The following is a 19,542-nucleotide window of genomic DNA, read 5'->3' as shown; positions in this document are numbered from 1 at the left end:
ACTGAGGACAGGGTTTCTCCTTAGGGTGATGAAAACCCCTTTGCATTACAAGTGATGGCTGTGCAACATAGGCACATGCTAATCGCCACTGAATTGTGCACTTTGTCTGTGTGGATTACATCTCAATTAAAAGGGAGAAGAAACATCTGAATAACTGTTAAGAATGAAGAAGTAGGCCTTTTGTGTCCCGGTTTCCCATTCTCAGAGCTGTCTCAAATGCCTGGGGACACTGGGTCAGTTTCGGGCAAGGAAGAGACAGTGATTTTCAGAGGAAATTTGTGGAATGGGAACAGAGTGGAGGACCCAGGTCAGATGTCTGAGGCTTGGACTCTGCTCCTGGGGCGCGAAGTAGGGGAGACTTCGTGTCAAGAAGACAAGGGACACCCCCCCAACAGCAGCAAGCAGACACTGAGATGGAGCTCAGGGACAGTCCGCCAGCGGACTCACAGATCAATACTTCCCAAGATCCCAACCCTGCTCCAAACTACCAGCACACCCATGAACCACCAACCCCTCCACCCCAGCCCCACTCCCTCGTGTCCCTTTATACACGTGGGAAGAAGGAAGAACCAGAGTTCCTGACATCTTACGGTGCTTTCTCAAGAGATACTTCCTCTTCGACAAGGGGGTTTTGGGCGCCACGGGTCTGGAGGTGAACAGAAACACCCGCGGCTTTGAGTGGAGGCTCTCATGGGCACCCCCTGCCCCAGAGAACTAGGACCAAGACCTGCCTTGAGGCAGGGAACTCAGGAGGGACAAGGAGCCCGGAAGGACTTTGGAAGGACCGCCCCACGTGCCCCGAGGACCAGGCAGAGCTCAGGGGCTGGCACGGTCACGAGAAGAAAAGGAAGCCGCCTCACCCGCGTTCTGTCCTCGATCTCGTAGATCCGCAGCTGCATGGGCACGTTGAAGCTGTGCAGGATGTTCCCGCCGAACACCAGAGAGTCTACGGGAGTGTAGACTGCATGGATCCAGCCTGGGGTGGGGAAGGGCACGGAAAGAAAGGGTCAGCAGCTGGCCCTGCGGTAATGCCCCACTAGGCCCACAAGTAAGACTGCGTGGAAGGCCTGGGTGAACACCCGAGGATGCTCAGGCTATGTGTTGCAGATAGCTGAGCTCCTAGCTGTCCTGGAGGACCCAGACCTGAAGCCCCACTGGACCACTGCAAGCCAAGACCCCTGGCTAGCTCAAGTCCAGCCAGGGCGGGCAGCTGCAGACCAGCCCCTTGTCCTGAAAACCTTGGTGACAAAGTGTTATGAAAAACCCAACTGTAGACGCCAACAGAGACAGGCTGTCCCCTGCCACTGCCAGTCAGGGAGCTGGAAACCCCTCACTCAGGCTACTCATATGGCCCGAAGCCTCTTCCGCATCATTCCAGAGATACCTCATCTCAGGAGGGGTCAAGGATTACTCAGGGATGGCTCAAGGCCACAGCTAAGGCTCCTGATATCTTGACTGCAGGACCCAGATGCCCTCCTCTGCCTGAGGCCACCTCCTGCCATCAAAATCACCCACGGCCCATTTCCAGGTGGTCTCTTGCACCTCTCATATCAGCTCTGCATCTGCTGTGCCCTGCAGCTGCTGACAAGTCTCTCTTGTCTGACTGCAGCTTCTGAACAGCTTGGAGCAGGGCTTTTTCATCTCCCTGAGCTCCTGGCCCAGAAGCTAGCACTGCAGTCATGAGAAGGATCCCTGTGGGCCAGGCCCTGGTCTGAAGGCTTTCCAGGCCTCAGCTCATCTAATTCTCTCAAGATCGCTACAAGGTACATGCAACATTCATCCCCAAATCACAGATGAGAAGACTGAGGCACAGCAAAGTGATGTCAGTTGTAAGGATTGGAGCCGCCTAATTCCTCCAGTGAGTAACTAACCCGTCTCAGACTGATCATGCTCTCAGAGCTCAGCAGACCTCCCTGCAGCACCCAGCTACCACGCTGGACAGCGCAGAGCTGGGGGAGAGGGGGTGTTATACCCCACTCTCATTAACAGATACTGAAGCTGAGGCTAAGAGAAGGTAAGTCACTTGGTGAATGACGTCGCAGCTGGTGAGTGAAAGGGTCTCGGTTTTTTAGACACTGCATCAGAGGCTTAGCACAGGCCCCAGAGTCCCGGGAGACAGGCCGGCAAAACACAGGAGCTGAGGCAAAGAGAGAAACAAGCAAGACAGAGGCAAAAAGACAAGGACAGGGGACTCCCAGTGAAACACAGAGGATCAGCAGAGGGGGAAGGATTCACACGGGTGACCTGAGATCCTGAGCCTTCTACCCACAACCTGGAGCCTAACTCATTTGCTCAGAGGAAAATTACAGAGACCTCCCCGCCCATACCGGAGCGGGAGCAGATCCAGCCTCCTTCCTCAGCGAGCTGAACATGCCAGCCCTGAGTCAGGGTCAGCAGCGGGTAGCCACGGCTGCCGGGAGCAGCGCTACCACCTGGGAAGAGAGCCCGGAGGCTGCAAGGCCACTGCTGGCATCTGTGTCGACACTCTGGGTGGCTGGCCCTCCCCTGCTGGGGACAATAGGTGGGACAGACCTGGTGGCGTGCGGGGCAGGGAGGGCAGGGGAACCCGCCAGCTAACCGAATGGGAGCGAAGGCTTTATGTAACCCGGATCTGCTGTCACCTCCTGCATCTCTCGCAGCATCTGTGCCAGCCAGGTGTGCCCTTGTGGCGTGTCCTGGGCTCCTTCCCTGCCCCCTCCCCGGCTCCGTGCGGCCTCCAAAGCCCCGGTTCCCACATTTGCTTCAGCCTCTCCGCCTCAGCTGATTTTCTCAACTGTACATTTTTTTATTTCTACCAAGCAGAGCCATGCTATCTATTATGATTGTGGTTACCACCATCAGCATTATTTAAGCAACACTTCCCAAGGCTGGGACCTAGGATAGCGGGACTCAGGCAGATGCTCATGGTGGGGTGAAGTCCAAATGGGACAAGGATTCCTGGGTCCCCTTCCTATGCGGCACCTCTCACCCTACAAAAGCTCATGCCCGGAGATGGAGATTGTCTCCAGGGCTGATCCAGCATGTGGCCTGGGGCACCTGACTATCCCCACTCCTGGCCTCCACGTGCCTGTGTGAAATGAGGAAGATCACTGCTTCCCTTATGAGTAAGAACTCAAACCGTGTAAGCAACTACCGCTGATATTCGCTGCAGTCTCAGCCATCACGAGGGCTTCAGAAAGAACAGCAGCCATGTGAATCTGCATTCATCAGCCCTGGACTCTCCCTTCTGGAAAGGCAGACACACCTGACTTACAGCTATCCCTCTGATGTGAGAGGTGCTGTTGTCGGGGCGGGGGGGGGGAGCGGGGGGGGGCAGGGAATCTGTGCTCCAATATATTCCAGGAGTTCTCAAAGCTTCTCTCCACTCTCCTCTCCATGCCGGTGCCCTGCAGGTGGATCAAGCAACCTTACTTGGATTAGAGTTGCTGCCCAGCCCCTCTCCCCAGCCCTTTTCACATCTCAAATGCTTCTTTCTGGGATTTCCCTGGAGGTTCAATGGTTAAGACTCCACACTTCCACTGCAGAGGGTCCAGGTTCTATTCCTGGTTGGGGACCTAAGATCCCACATGCTGCGTGGCACAGCCCCAAAAAATTAATTTAATAAATTGTCTCTGAACAACCAAGGAGGGGAAGTAATAAAATTCAGAAGTCCCATCTGAACCCACCCTCCCGATGGTGACTCATTCACTGCACCCCAGGAAGCACCAGGGAACAGGTGTCCCCAGACTGGCAACTGTGCCAAGGAGGCTGGCATCTACCTCCTGCTTCCGGGCCAGAGTCTCCAACAATATGAAGTTAGTCACAAAGGCTATTCAGGCCAGGCAATGGGAGACAGGTGCAGTCAGGGAAGGAAAAGGCAACCCAACAAAACCTACTGACAGGTGTGTTCTCTGGGACCTGAGGGGCCGAGAAGGCCAGGGGGGCACACAGAGTCTGACCCACAGCCCAGCCACTCAGGATTTGGAATGCAAAGGCCCTGACCCACATCTGTCTATATCACTGGCTACTGCAGGGGTATGTCTACAGTTCACAAAATTCAGGGTGCCTCCCAGAGGCCCATGGCCTGTTGCTTTCAGGAACATCCATGAACACCCTGTTCAGAGCCAGGCCCAGGGCTTGGCACAGCAGCTGCCAGGATGGCCTCTCCATTCCAGGACCTCCTCGCTGGTACCAAGCCATAGGCTGCATCAGAACCAGGGGTGTGTAGAGTTTGACCTGCCTGTGTTATCGCAATAGGGAACTTTCACAGGGCTATCTGAACTGGCTTCCACGCCAGATACATGGGCTTCCCTGGTGGCTCAGAACTTAAAGAATCTGCCTGCAATGCAGGAGAGCCAGGTTCAATCCCTGGGTTGGGACAATCCCTTGGAGGAGGAAATGGCAACCCACTCCAGTATTCTTGCCTGGAGAATCCCATGGACACAGGAGCTTGGTGGGCTACAGTCCATGGGGTTGCAAAGAGTCAGACACAACTGAGCAACTAACACTTTGCTAATAAATGAGACAATGGCCCCACCCAGGCCCCATTCCCACCTGGGCCTAACTGGCTGGAGCTGAGCAGCAATTCTCTGGGTTGCCAGAGGCCCTCCACCTCAGCCTGCTTCACTGCCCTTCTTTCTCTGCTCTGTACCCATTTTACAGATGGATCATCTCAGGTCCAAGCCACGTTACACTGTTAAACAACTGTGAGTTACTGTTTTCTCAGACTGGCCCGAGTCTAGGAAATGCCTGGAACTACTATGAATTTCACTACCAGGCAAAGTGACAGGGGGTCTTTCCCAGGCCCCTGTACTGGGCTCCTCCATCCTACTGCTAGCTGGCTGGATATGTAGTCACGACGGAGGAAATCTGTCTCTCAGCCTCCCCAGCACCTTTCACGCTGCCAAGTGGACCCTTAAGAAAGTCTATTAAATGAACACACAATTATCTCCAAGTCACGGAGCCAAGAACGGGAACCAGATCCCAAGCCTTCTGACTCCCAGGCTGACGGGAAACCAGGTGGGATCTGAAACCAGACACACCTGCGTTCCCATCTTGCCCTGTTACTCATAAACTGTGTGACCTTGGACTAGTGTGTTCACTTCTCTGGACCTTAGGAACCTTCACTTTTAAAAAGCGGGTGGAATGGGACTTCCATACAGTGGATGAGGATTCGATCCCTGGTCAGGGAACTAAGATCCCACATGCCACAGGGCAACTCAGCTCAAGCGCTGCCACTAGAGAGCCCATGTGCTGCAACTCGAGAAGGCTGCCCACCACAACAAAATCAAAAATAGAAAGGGGGCGGGGTGGGGGGAAGTCTCCTTATGCAGACGGAACTTACATACATAAAAGGATCATTACTCAGTAATGTAAGTTCTTATTACTATTAACTGCAGTTCTCCAAAAGGGGAATTGGACATAGGTCAGGTCAAGGAAAGGAAAAAGATGTCACCAGGTCCACTGCTGAGTTCCAACTCCAGCATTCCTTACTCCCAATGATCAGGTTAAATCTTGGGGATACCTAACCCACTCTGGACTCTGACTCTGTGCAGACTGGCGAGGCCATTGTAGTCCCACCTCCTCCACCTTTGAGAGCTGGCCAGTTCAGTGGGACAAACTCCAGCCCCTTTATCCGGATCATCTTATTCCTCGGTCATCTTCGACAGTCTTCCTCTTCCAGGCAGCTTTCCTGGACTACCCAGGAAGGAAGTCTGAATAACCACCACCTCTGAAGCACAGCTAGCACCCAACCCTTTCATCCTCAGACAAAAGAAGGCTCAACCGAGTCTTACAAAGATATCAGATATCGTTACAGTTGACATCTTCCTCTCCCATCAGCATCTATTAGCTCACACACGGCTGATGAGGAGGGAGGCCTGAGACCAGCGTAAGGCAGAACACATCTGAGGTCACACAAAGGGTGAAAACCCAGGTCGGGGGTGGGAAATGCCAGAGTGAGATTCTCCACTTTCCACACCCAATAGCTCACATACGCAGCGGCAGGAATCCCCAGGGCCCTCTCTCCCCAAAGCCACATCCCAGCTACCACAAATCTCAGATGTGTGTTTGCTTCAGAGGGTATGATGCTAGGAAGAATCCCTGGGCTCCCATGAGGACCCAAGATGCTCAGTGACCCCAAAACTCTGGCCCTTAAGTTTTCACTGGTTGGTAACAAGATGAGAAAAATGAAGATGGTATAGTCTCATAGACACAAAACTAGTGACTGTTCTTTATTCTGGAATTATGTACTGTCATCTTTTTTAGTGTCAGAATAGTCTTCCTTTCATAAAACAATAGCACAAACAGGTGACAGGTTAAGTAATGCCCATATTTAGCAAAATTACAAGGTTCATGAAATCAATGTCTGGAACCACATGTACACCCTGCCCCCGAGAAGGTGACAAATTTCAATTGTCTCTTTTTTTCTTCCCAAAAAAATCCAGGAAAAAAATTCTAGTGTCTCACTCAAGACCCTTAGGGCCAGAAGTCTTTGCTGGGATCTAAGTAGATTCCTGCCAGCTGCAGTTCAAAGCCACATCTCTCTTTCTGCCTTCAACACACAGTCATACCCCAGCTGGGGTTTACATGGCTGCTTCTTGAGACCTTTTCCAATCTGCCTAAGTCATCAAAATTAACACCCTTCCCATCCCAGATGGGAGGAAAGCAACGAGCCACCTCCCAGTTCAGCAAAAGACCCTGTGAGAAAAAGGCCTGTCTTCCTAGGAAGGCTGGGAGGCCTGTGCTCAGGGGACAGAGTTGGGAGGAATCTTTTTTTAATGGCCACACCACACAGCATTTGAACCTGTGCCCCCTGCAGTAGAAAGGCAGAGTTTTAACCACTGGACCACCAGGGAAGTCCCTGGGAGGGATCTTGAGGGTCCCAGAGTTCAGCCTCACCCTGCCCCCACTGTAGAGATGGGACAGTTGAGGCACAGAGAAGGGAAAAGATTAACCCAAAGTCACAAAGACAACAGCAAGATCAAGAGCACACCAGCCTTCCTTTGAATCTAACGGGGCCAATCCTCCAGAACCCAGAGTGGCCCTGAACCCACGGCAGATTAGCACCTCCTTCCCATCTCTCCGCACCACACCGGCCAAGGTGTGCTCCATAAACACTGCCCACCAGCCGCAACTCCTTCCTGTCTCAAGCAGGGGTCCCAACCCTCCCCAAGTCAAGCAGGTCCAAAGATGGATCCGGGGCCCTGACGACAAAGTTACACCCACTAAACCCTGCCACCTCTGAATCCCAGATTTCCCAACCAGTGAAATCTCTGCCCAACTTTCTAGAAGAACCCACGTATGCAGGTCCCACATCCCCATGGCAGGAGCTATCACCACAACCACTCCTCCTTCAGTTGACACTACTGCTTGGCCCAGACTCAAGGCCAACTCCAGTCCAACTCTCAGAAACCTAAGTGTGACTATCTTCTCCATCCAATGAATCTTATTGGCCTCAAAGGATATGCCTACCCTAAGAGCCACACTTACATTCAGCAGCAAATTCTCTGCAGGCTCCTTGGCACATAACCTCTACTTGTATACTTCCAGCGATGGGGAGCTCAGTGCCTAGCAGAGCAAGTCAGTCCAGCACTACTTGGCGATACCTCTTCTTCCAGATGGTCCTTCAGCTGGCTGACGGCCATTACCATACATCTCCACTTCCATGGCGAAACAATCCAACTGCTCCTTCAGATTTACCTCAGTTCAGTTCAGTGCAGTCGTTCAGTCGTGTCTGACTCTTTGCAACTCTTTGCGACTCACCTGGTGTGATATCCAGACTCTTTTCTCTCTCCAGGTTGACTTCTCCTCCAATTTACAACCCACAAGGAACACAGTCAGGTGGCCTGACCGACTCACTCACTCTTCTATCCAGTGGGACTGTTACCTCCCCCATGCGGGGTAAAATGCTTCCACTAATGCAGCCTATGGAGAAGGAAATGGCAACCCACTCCAATATTCTTGTCTGGAGAATCCCATGGGTTGCAAGAGTTAGACACAACTTAGACACTAAACTACCACCAAGGCAGCCTAAGGGTCCCAGGTCCCTGGTCACATCCACTAGTGACTCAGCCTGTAACTGGCCAAAAGCCCTCAGCCCATCTCCCAGGAGCTGTAGGCAAATAGGTCTTGGCTCATTCAGTCCTCATTACCACCCAGTAAGTCTTCCATTTTACGGATGAGAACACTGAGGCAACGAGAGGTTAAGTTATTTCCAGGAAGTCACAGCTGGTAAACATCAGAGAAGGAATTTGAATTAGGGCGGGGTATGCTGGCCCCAGGGCCCATGCTCTTAATTACTGCCCTGTGTTGTAGTTATGGAGCTAATTATTTGGGGGGAAGGGGAGAGTCCAAGTGCAGGAATTGACCTTGAGCCCAATTACATTTCATCTCATTCTGCGGAAAGGAGGCTGCCACTCTGGGTGCATTCCCCTCCCCCCGGGCTTCCATGGGGTCTGTTCTTCCCCTGGGCCAACCCTTCTCTTCCCCCTCCCAAGCCCGTAGGGTAAAGTCACCCCTTCCCTCCCTATAGGACCACCCTCATCCTCACTATCAGAAATCTCAGCAGGACATCTTGGAGGAAGGCATTCAAACTTCCCCAGACTGGGAGGGCTCTGGCTTTCTCCCAGGAGAAAATTCTAGCCCTCAGGCAGGAAGAAACAGGTAAGATGTGAGAGGTTGTTTTTCCCCTGCAGCCTGAGGCCTGCTTCTCTTGGAGACTGCCCAAGGCCAGGAGGCCCAGAGAGACCCCATCGCCTGGCTTAAACCCCTGGTAACAGGAGGCTGCTAAGAGACAGCCCAGTGCCAGCCTCGCAGGAACCTACCGGAAGGGATGAAAAACGTGTAGCCCTGTTTCAGCTCAATTCTTTGGCATCGCTCCACACGGTCTCCCAGGAAGATGTCGCTCTGTTTGCCTGACAGCACCCACTCCTCATACAGTGCCAAATTGTGCAAGGTTGGAGGAATCAGCCAAAAGATCTTAGGAGGAAAAGGAAGCAATCGGTTAAAGATCCAGGCCAAAGTCTCTGATTTCTTCCAGGCTCTGCCACAAGCCAGGAGACAGTCCCACCTGCCTGGGAGCGGAGAGGATGGGGGAGGACCCATCCCCGGGGACCCCTCTAGGTCCAGGTTCTCCAAAGGGTCTCCGGAGGGGCAGGGTGGGCTGTGCTGCTGGTCTGGGAGGCCCCCTGCCTGCCTTTAGAGAATCTTCATTCCAGCCGAAACACCAGGGTGGAAAGACTTAGACTAGGTAGAACATTCTTTCTCCTGAGCCATGGGCTTGTTGGGGGAGGTGGGGCAAAGAGAGGAAGGGGGATTTCTTAAGTTGTAGGATAAAATGGCCCAATAAATAAACCCAGTTTGTGCTCGCTCTGGAGAAAGAGGAAAAACATCTGGAACCAAGTGGGGTGACTTTCTAACCAGAATTTCTCCCAACATGTTTGGTTAAAACACATGCACACGTAGACCCAGAGGAGCAGGACGGAGCACACATATTCTCAAGGAACACTCACGTCTGTGCAGGGACCCCTCCATTCCCACGTGGACAGGCACACAGGGGCAGACACAGCAGGAGCATCCTGAACACATGCCTCATCTCCTTTCCCTGGGTGATGTCTGTCCCTCATGGAAAATGTTCTTGGAGGCAGGTGGTGCCAGCAACTAGACTTGTAAGTTAAAAGGTCACAGTGCTGGAGCTGAAACTACAGCTGGGGGAAGTGAATGCTGGGGGGTTCTTGGGAGCCAAATCTGAAGTTCTAATGTGGCCTAAGATGCTTCCCAGGTGGTGCGAGTGGTAAAGAACCCACCTCCCAATGCAGGAGACATAAGAGACTGGGGTTTGATCCCTGGGTCGGGAAGATCCCTGGAGGAGGACATAACAAATGATTCCAGTATCTTTGCCTGGAGAATCCCGTAGACAGAGGAGCCTGGACGGCTATAGTCCATGGGATCACAAAGAGTCTGACAGGACTGAAGCATTCATGCTCCCAATCTGGCCTAAGATGCTTAGGACATTGATTGGACTGGGTGAACAGGGGTGAATGGGTGACCAGAAGTGATGCAAAAAGTTGACCTTGATCTTTCCCTCCAGAAAAAGACAGAGAGTAAGGAGGTGGCCCCAGGGGACCAAGTGGCACTCAAAGTACGCACAGGGTGGGGGCTTGCTGGGGAAGGTGAGTGGAAGGAGAAAGGTGAGAGCCCCTCCAGGCACAAACAGTCAGGGATGCAGAGAGATGTGAAGAGACTCAACTCACCTTCCCACCCCGGAAAACATGGTACCAAACGGAAGTGCCTCCAAAGTCGATGTGGAAGTCAGTGAAACAACCCTTCACACTCATCAGACAGTACCTGCAGCACATGAGCGAGAAAAACAGAAAAAACAGTTCAGTGCTTGAATCACAGGAGGTAAGCAAAGAGCTTCAGAGATGCTTGACCTGCTGCCCTTTGACAAACGCTGACGCTGGGGAATTTTCTTTTTTTAAAATACCCAAATCTAATTAGAGTTCCCCATGGGGGAAGCCCCTGTGACCACATGATGAATCTCAAGCATTGGCTACCTGCCCCCAAGGCTGGGGGAGGCATCTTTGTTCTCAGGTTCCCGCCAGAGAAAGAACTGGCAACCCACAGGCCACTTCGTTTCTTCCTTGCAGACAGTTTCTACTCTTGTCCCACCCCCACACCTCCTACCCAAGCAAGAGGCTTCCTTTCTACTCCTTCCAGCTCCTGTACCTGCTGTTCTCCCAAGCTGCCAGGCCCCTGTGCAGCAGCTGGGCCCCCCGGAATTCAGTTGTAAACCACCTGCATTGCTTGCCAATTACTAGTCCCCATTCATCTCCTCCTTCATTCAACAATCACTGACTGAGAGCCAAGCAGTGGTCCAGTCCAGAGCTAGCCATAGCACTTAGAGAAAAGCATAGACCCCTGACCTGATGGATGAAACACTCTTACTGGAACACAGCCCTGAAAAAGTTAAATGGCAAGACAAACTGCAATTGATTGCAAAGTAAGCAATGCAGCTGAAAGTACAAGGGTATCAGCTGTAAAAGACCATAGTGTTCGATTCCATGTAGGAAATGTCCAGAGTAGGCAAATCTCGAGACAGAGAGCAGGACAGTGGTGGCCAGATGCTGAAGGAGGTTGGGGGAGGAAATGAAGAGTGACAGCTAATGGGGTGTCACTCCATTTTGTGGGGTGACAAAAATGTTCTAAAATTGATGGTGGTTGCATGACTCTGTAAACATGCTAAGAAACACTGAATTGTACACTTTAAATGGATGAATGGTGTGTGAAGTACATCTCAAAAAAAGCTGCCAAAAAAAAAGTCAAGTGGTAAAGCCCCTGGGGGTGGGATGGTGGAGAGGCAAAAAGGGAGGGAAAGAGGGAAGGAGAGCTTGGCCCTTAGAGGCTGGGACAGAAGTGCATTTGAGAGAAGAAACGCGCCAGCAGCACTGCTTCTGAGCTCCTGCAACTGCCAGACATCCCACCTTCCTTACTCAGCCATCTCCTCCCTCCTCCCTCCACTTGCTGCCCTCCTAGGGGTAGGCAGAGCTCAGGAGGGGGAAGGACAGGCTTCCAGGTCTGGGCCTGGCAGATGGCGGTGCCAGGGCCCCCTCCCTCCCACCTATCCCTTCCCACAAGAGCCGCTGCTGGGGGTAGTCCCCCAGGGCTCATGCTCACACACCCTGGCACCTCCAGAGGCCCGCACACACATGCTTACCCCACTGACCTCTTTTCCCCGCTGCACTTTGCTTTTCCACGGTTTTGGGAAAGAGGGGAGGAATGGGGCGGGGACGGGTAGGGAGGAACCTGCAGCTTAAGAGATAATGGGGTGGAGGGGAGGAGGGCGGCCTGGGGCAGAGCTGGTTAGGAAGCTGGAGGGTTCCAGGCGGCCCCTCCCTCTGGTTGCCTTTTGCACCTCACATTCAGGTGGACCCGGGGCTGTCGGCAGTATGCAGGCGGCGTGCCCCGCGTCCCTCCTCCGGATAGGCTGGAAGGAGCCTTAACCATGTGTCTGCAGGAGGCTGACAAATCAGAAGGCCTTCCCGCACATCAGAGCCCCGCTGCCTAGCAACCCCATCGGAGGGGTGTAGTTGACAGCGCAGGACGCAGCCCAGTCACGAAGACAGGCGCGGGCTGCGGGTGCTGGCGCTGAGGCTGTTAAAGTCCCAGCTCCAGCTCCGGCTCCACACCCCGCTGCCTCCTCCCTGCCCACCCAGCCAGGTCTCCAAGCCGAAGGCCTGGGTGTTTCTCATCTCTCCAAGGAACTCAAGGTGCAGCGGGGTGCTGAAGCCCCCACCCCCCCCCCACCCCACCCCCATGGACCACACCGGCCTCTTCTCTCTAAGCACCACTTCAAAATATTAGTCCTCATTTTCCTAAAACCATCTCTTCTTTTTTTAATCTAACCTTGATTTCCACCTCCTCCAGGCCCCTGGCAGAACACAGTCAAGGAAAAACAATTTAAGTGTTTGTGGGATGGAGAAAGGCGAGATGCTTCCTTTGGCCGGCAGCTGGACACTCTCCCCGGTGCCCAAAGCAGAAAAGAGCAGTTTTGTCTCTTGGGCCGCAGACCCAAGCCTGCCTGGTCAAACACGTCACCCACCTCAACCTGCCCATCTCCAGCCCCAGCCCGAACCTCCCCAGCAAGTGTGGAAAGGGAATCCCTTCAAGCTGCGGCTGCTGCGTGCAAGCCAAAGTTCTCCAAGTTGAGCTGGTGTCTGCTCTGCCCTCCCAGTCACCCTCCAGCATCCTCTGAGGCCCCTCAGAGCTCCGGGGAGCCACTTCCAGACCCGCCTCTCCAGGAGAGGTCCCTCCTCCCAGGTCCCTCATTTCCAGGCGTCCAGGACCGACTGGTCCCTCCTGCCGGGCAACTGCATGCTTCAGGGCAGCCAGGGGAGCTGGGAGAGGGCCGCTTAGGTCCTGGTGGCTGCAGCCTTCGCCCCGCCGTGTTCATCCCACGTCTCCCCCCTCACTCCGGCTTCTGGCTCTCTCTGGCGTGACGCCTTTGCACTGACCTCTAACAGCTTCCTCTTCCAAAGCACACCGCAGTCACATGGGCACCCCGGCTCGGTGCCACGGCCGCTAAGCTCTCGCGGCGGCCAGCCAGCCAGCCTTGGTTCCGCCTGGGCCGCGGCCGCCCCCTGCCCGGAAAGCCGCGCCCCCCCACCCCACCCCCCACCCCCGCAGCGACGCGGGTGGTTTTCTGTGGACACCTTCCAAGTTGGCGGCTGAATATCAGGCGCCCCCAAGCCTTTGGGGGGGTTCCCGCCTCCCAAGGCTCGGGCTGGCTGGGGAGGAGTCTGGAAGGTGGGGGCGCTGCACCTGCAGCACTAACTTTGGGGCGCTGCCTGGCATCTGGGGAGGCAGGGCAGCTCCACCCCGCCCTTTTCCCTCCAACTTGGCGAAACTCCCCCGGCAGCCCAGGGGGCGTCCCCTCGGGCAAAGGTCTGGCGCGCGGGGGAGGGGGGATGCCTGGAAAGCTGGCACCGGGTGATGGGGCTGGAGGCAATAAGCGCGCGCACGCGTGCACACACACTACACACTTACACGCAGCCCCGGGAGACACAAAGAGCCGCTCCGCGACGCCGGCCGTTCAGCCCGCGGGCGGGAGGCGACCCACACCCCGCCCCGGCGCGCCCCGAAGGAGTGGGGGCTCCCGGGCAGCCCGGGCCCGCAAGGCGGACGCCCGCCCATCCCCGCCCGCGGTTACCCTCGGCGGTGCGGCTCCGGGGTGTCCCCTTGGGCAGCGGAAGCTGGACGCTCGCCCGGCCCCCGCGACCAGAGCCGAGCACCCTCCACGGTGCTGCCAGGCCCCAGTCGAGGACCGCGGAGCCCTCACTTGCTGGCTTCCTTCCTTTCTCGGGGAGCTGGGCGCAGCCTGCACTCATCCCCGCGCTGAAACTGAACACCCGCGCGGCAAGGCGGCCGCCAGGGAGGCGGAGGGAGGCCGCGGCGGTGACAAGGAAGCGCGCCAGACCAGCGCCAGGGGACGCCGCCGCCGCCCACGGCCGCCCCCTCACCCGGGCTGGGTGGGGGCACCAGGATAGCTCTCCCCACCTCTGTTCTACTGGCAGGCGCCCGGGGACTCCCGCACACACGTTTCCAGGGAGTGTGGATGCTATCCTGCTGTTGAAGGCGACCCAGCAAAACTAGCTTCCTGAAATGCACCCATGGGGCAAAGCTATAGGAAGGGCAAGTGCCAGCAGGTGGAGGGCTTGTCAGATCCCGGGTGTGGCAGCCAGGGACCACGGACGCTGCTCTGGCCTTAAAACACACTGCCAGTATGACCTTGGACAACCACTTCCCCTCTCGCAGCAGGATACTTGTCCTGAGGGCAGGGAGGTGACCTGAAGTTCATTTGCAATCTAAGATGCTCTTTCAGCCCTGTCCCTTACCTGCGCCCTTAGTAGCTATGTAACCCCACATCATCGAACTCTTGTAGAAATTCACTGAGATAGACACTTTGATGATGAATCCAATCTTCACAACAACCCTGTAAGGTCATTCCCAGGATTGTACCCATTTTACAGGTGAGAAAGCAGAGAGGCTCACCCTGATCACTACCCTTGAAGTGAGGTACTTATCCAAACAGCCTATCTCAGAGTTGCTCAGCCATTCTCCCCACATCTCCCTGGTAAATCCCAAGACTCACGAACAGCAGAGTCTGCAGGTTACAGCCAAACCTCAGACACTAACTAAAGGAACTGTTGTTTAGTCACTAAATCTTTCTTTGTGACCCCGTGGGCTGTAGACTGCCGGGTTCTTCTGTCCATGGGATTTCCCAGGCAAGAATACCAGAATGGAGTCTCCTGCATTGGCAGGTGGATTTTTTTTAAATCACTGAGCCACCAGGGAAGCCCTAAAGAGTTAGTCCAGCTCAAATCATAAGTCCCCTCCATCCCAGGCACACGCATCAGGAAAACAGCCCACTTTTCATCCCACCCTTCCCGCCCTCCTCCCAAACTACAAGAAGTGTAGGAGATGGTGGTATGCTGGCTGCAGGGACAGAAAGCAAACTTCTCCTTTCTTTAGCCAAGTCCCATTCCCCAGGCTACCAACCATTCTTAATGAATAGGTTCCAATTATCAGCTGCTCATAATAATAGCTGTTTACAGGTATGATAACATTTTACCCTCAAAACAACCCAATAATCCCCATTTTAGGGAAGTGAACATTGAGCCATTTCAAGGCGGTCAATATCCTGTGGCAGGGTGCTGCTTTCTGGTGTCATTTACAGGATGGCTCATGCATTGGAACCTCCCTGACGGCCTGCTGTGAAGTTAAACTGTAAACGCCCTAGAAAGGGTTGAATTTTTTACCTTATGAATACTTTGCCTATTTAAAAGAAAAAAAAGTCATGACAATGATTATTCCTGACCTTGAACCTGAGCACCAGTCATTGAATTAAGTGACCTAAGAGAGGAGAAGGCCCTAACAGGAACAAGCTGTCCACATGGGAGACATATTACCTTTCTTTCTTTCTTTTTTTTAATTTTGTATTTTGGCCTCATCACCAGCATACAGGACGTTTCCCAGACCAGAGATTGAACCAAGGCCTTCGCAGGGAAAGCACCCAATCCTAACCACTAGGCCACCAGGGAACTTCCCCATATTACTTTTAAAGTCACAAATGCCTCAGCTACTTGAGAGGGAGGGACCACACCAGATTCATCCGTGTAAATGCAGCACCCAGCAACAGCCCTATAATTATTCTAATCAGCTATGTGAGCTGGACCAAATCTTTCCCCGCCTCTCGAACTCAGCATCCCATTTGTTAAACTGCTCAGGGCCCTCTAACTCATGGCCCTCACAGATCAAACCAGGCCCTGAATCGATTTGGTTTGGCCAGCACTATTGTTGTTGTTTTTTTAAACGTTGCCTCTCCGGTTATCCAGAAGCCACACCAGCTCCTACTGACTTACACACCAGCTGACTGTAGCTCAGCGGCTACATCCATACTGCATTAAACGACTGTGAATTTCAGCTTCCATTTATCTGTTATGGATGTGACAGCTGGACCAAAAAGAAGGCTGAGGGCCAAAGAATTGATGCTTTGGAATTGTAGTAATGGAGAAGACTCTTGAGAGTCCCATGGACTGCAAGGAGATCAAACCAGTCAATCCTAAAGGAAATCAACCCTGACTATTCACTGGAAGGACTGATGCAGAAGCTCCAATACTTTGGCCACCTAATGCAAAGAGCCGACTCATTGGAAAAGACCCTATGCTGGGAAATACTGAGGGCAGGAGAAGGGGGCAATAGAGGATGAGATGGTTGGGTGGCATCACCGACTCAATGGACATGAGTTTGACCAAATTCGGTGTGCTGCAGTTCATAGGGTTGCAAATAGGCCCATACAACTTAGTGACTGAACAACAACAAAAGTAACCTGCTTCCTAGATTTTTGAGATTTGTGTGCTAAGTATAAAACACAGCACCTGGGTCCATACATGGCACTACAGGAAAGGACAGTTTTCTTTGCTCTTCTTTTTAGGTACAAGAATGCCTTGAGTCCAGGGCATGGCCCATGTGTGACATCACCAGCCTCTCCATGTCAATTTCTCTGTGTGATATATTACACAGGGGAAATCATTTATGATGCCAGCAAACATGACTAATGAGAGTGAGAAGGTAAATATGGGTTGTAGAGATGCCCTATGCAAACGTGAGGGAGGGCAGATTAGAAAGCGGTGGATGCCTGGATTCCAATAGCAGCTGCAGCCTCTGTGTGTCTATACATGAGGCCACATGGACAAAAGCATTTTATCTCAACTATATTTCACATCCATTGTAGGCTCCATCTTCCCTTTAGCATGGCAGGGAGGCAGGGCAGGGATCACAGGATCCCCATTTCGTAGACAGAAGTGAAGATCTGGACTTCCCTGGTGGTCCAGTGGCTGAGACTCCATGCTCTGAATGCAGGTGGCCCAGGTTCAATCCCTGGTCAAGGAACTAGATGCTACATGCCACAACTATGAGTTCACACGCCACAATTTTAAAAAACCCTGCCTGCCACAGCTCAGAGGAGAAGGCAATGGCACCCCACTCCAGTACTCTTGCCTGGAAAATCCCATGGATGGACGAGCCTGGAAGGCTGCAGTCCATGGGGTTGCTGAGGGTCAGACACGGCTGAGCGATTTCACTTTCACTTCTTACTTTCATGCATTGGAGAAGGAAATGGCAAGCCACTCCAGTGTTCTTGCCTGGAGAATCCCAGGGACGGGAGAGCCTGGTGGGCTGCCGGCTCTGGGGTTGCACAGAGTTGGACACGACTGAAGCAACTTAGCAGTAGCAGCAGCAGCCACAGCTCAGACCCTGGGCAACCAAATAGATAAATAATTTATTAAAAAAAAAAAAAAAAGGAGATGAAACACTTGCCGTAGCTACAGGGAGCAGCAGAGGCAGCCCCAAAACTTGGTCTTCCCAGTGCCTGCCTTCATCCTGTTTCACCCTTGTACCCCCACATTATTCCCTTGTTCTTCCTGCCACTTCCAGAACGTACACTGGGAGAAAATGTGGTCAATTTTCAATTTTGGGGGAGCCAAGTGTATGCTTTATACAGGATCCTGATTAGGCTGGGCTTCTAAGATCTTTTGGTCCATGGTATATTTCCAATATACCAGCAAACCTCATTTCTGCAAAGCCTGGAGTGTGAGCAGGTGAGAAGGGAAACAACTTGCTCATTTATTTTTGAAATGCGTTAAAATATCCAACACTCCTAAGTGAAAGATGTGTGCCCAAGTCACAGACCTAGGAGATTACTGTAGAAGTTGTAAAACACGTCCAAAAAGTCTCTGAGTGCTCCCCCACCCCTTCCAGAGGCAGAGCCAAATTCCCCTCCCTCGAGTGTGGGCTGGATTTAGTGACTTGCTTTTAACTAACTAGAATATGAAATGGCAACCCACTCCAGTATTCTTTCCTAGAGAATCCCATGGATGGAGGAACCTGGTGGGCTACAATCCACAGGTTGCAAAGAGTCGGACACGACTGAGTGACTTCACTTTATTATGTCTTCCATAGAGATTTTGGTCAGAGAAGGCAATGGCACCCCACTCCAGCACTCTTGCATGGAAAATCCCACGGACGGAGGAGCCTGGTGGGCTGCAGTCCATGGGGTCGCTAAGAGTCGGGCACGACTGAGTGACTTCACTTTCACTTTTCACTTTCATGCATTGGAGAAGGAAATGGCAACCCACTCCAGTACTCTTGCCTGGAAAATCCCAGAGACAGAGGAGCCTAGTGGGCTGCAGTCTTTGGGGTCGTCCAGAGTCGGACACGACTGAAGCGACTTAGCAGCAGCAGCAGCAAACAGTATGTTAGGCTTCCCACGTGGCACTGGTGGTAAAGAACCCACCTGCCAACGCAGGAGGCACAGAAGAGGCGGGTTCAGTTCCTGGGTTGGGAAGATACCCTGGAGGAGGAAATGGCTATCCACTCCAGCATTCTTGCCTGGAAAATTCCACGGACAGAGGAGCCTGGCAGGCTATATTCCATAGGGTTGCAAAGAGTCAGAAATGAATGAAGGGACTTGGGATGATCGAAAAGTATGTGACTTCCAAAATTAGGTTATAAAAGGCACTGTAGCTTCCTCCTGTTCTCTTTCAAACCACTCCTGATGGAGGGTAGGAAGCTGCCATGTCTTGAGGACACTCAAGCAGCCTTACAGAGAGGCCCACATAGTGAAGAATTGAGGCCCAGGCCTAAACTGGTTTTTTGTGGGGTTTTTTTTGCCACACCCCATGGCTTGTGGGATCTCAGTTCCCCGACCTGGCATCAAACCTAGGCCCTTGGCAGTAAAAGTGCAAAGGCTTAACCACTGGACCATCAGGGAATCCCCCAGGTCTAAAGTTTTAACCCAAGTGCAAGCAAGACTTTGAGCCATAACTGAGCCACCTGAGTCACACCTGCCCTACAAAAGCTGTGAGCTGATGCTGCTAAGATATACAGTTTTTTAAGTTGTTAAATTTAAAGTGTAATGTAGCAATAAACAGCCAACAGGGATACTTCCAAATCATTGTCACTGTTTGTACACCGGTAAGGAATTTCCCAAGACAAATAATTCTGTACAGTCAAAATGTTTCTATAGGACGGCGATGGGGGTAGGGAGGACGTGGTAGAAATAAGACGGTATAGCTGATATTCAGTCCACTCTGTCATCACCTTTTCCCTTTATCCTGCTGATGACACTTATCACTTCCTAATATATAACTTAGGATAATATAATAATTCAGGGTAAAAATTATAGTATAATTTAGAGCTTGGCTCAGACAGTAAAGAATCTGCCTGCAATGTAGGAGACCCAGGTTCGATACCTGGGTCCGGAAGATCCCCTGGAGAAGGGAATGGCAACCCACTCCAGTATTCTTGCCGGGAGAATTCCATGGACACAGGAGCCAGGCAGGCTACATACAGTCCATGGGGTTACAAAGAGTCAGACACGACTGAGCAACTCATACACACACACACACACGCACGCACGCACACATAATATAATTTATCCTGGCCTGTCTCTTCTTCCAGCCAGAATACAAGCTTCATGAGAAGAGGGACTCTATCTATTCACTG

At 52.8% G+C, this 19,542-nt stretch overlaps 1 protein-coding gene across 15 annotated transcripts in view; it reads right to left on the bottom strand.

Annotated features, from left to right (window-relative positions):
* KDM2B (lysine demethylase 2B) overlaps positions 1 to 19,542 on the bottom strand; it is a 119,310-nt gene that overhangs the window by 69,657 nt on the left and 30,111 nt on the right. For 9 of the 15 annotated variants that reach the window (XM_042234045.2, XM_060401156.1, XM_042234046.2 and 6 more), the window contains exons 7-9: positions 10,233 to 10,326; positions 8,805 to 8,958; positions 861 to 976 (exon numbers count right to left, since the gene is read on the bottom strand). In XM_042234045.2, coding sequence (XP_042089979.1) covers positions 861 to 976; positions 8,805 to 8,958; positions 10,233 to 10,326 — 364 coding nt within the window. Of the gene's footprint in view, positions 1 to 860; positions 977 to 8,804; positions 8,959 to 10,232; positions 10,327 to 11,695; positions 11,936 to 12,384; positions 12,935 to 12,992; positions 13,033 to 13,687; positions 13,984 to 14,034; positions 14,054 to 19,542 lie in introns of those variants that run through there. The other 6 variants (XM_042234053.1, XM_042234050.1, XM_042234051.1 and 3 more) reach the window with 6 other exon arrangements.

Source organism: Ovis aries, chromosome 17 (genome assembly GCF_016772045.2).
Source record: "Ovis aries strain OAR_USU_Benz2616 breed Rambouillet chromosome 17, ARS-UI_Ramb_v3.0, whole genome shotgun sequence".
Lineage (NCBI taxonomy): Eukaryota > Metazoa > Chordata > Mammalia > Artiodactyla > Bovidae > Ovis > Ovis aries.
This window is presented reverse-complemented; position numbering and strand designations above follow the sequence as displayed.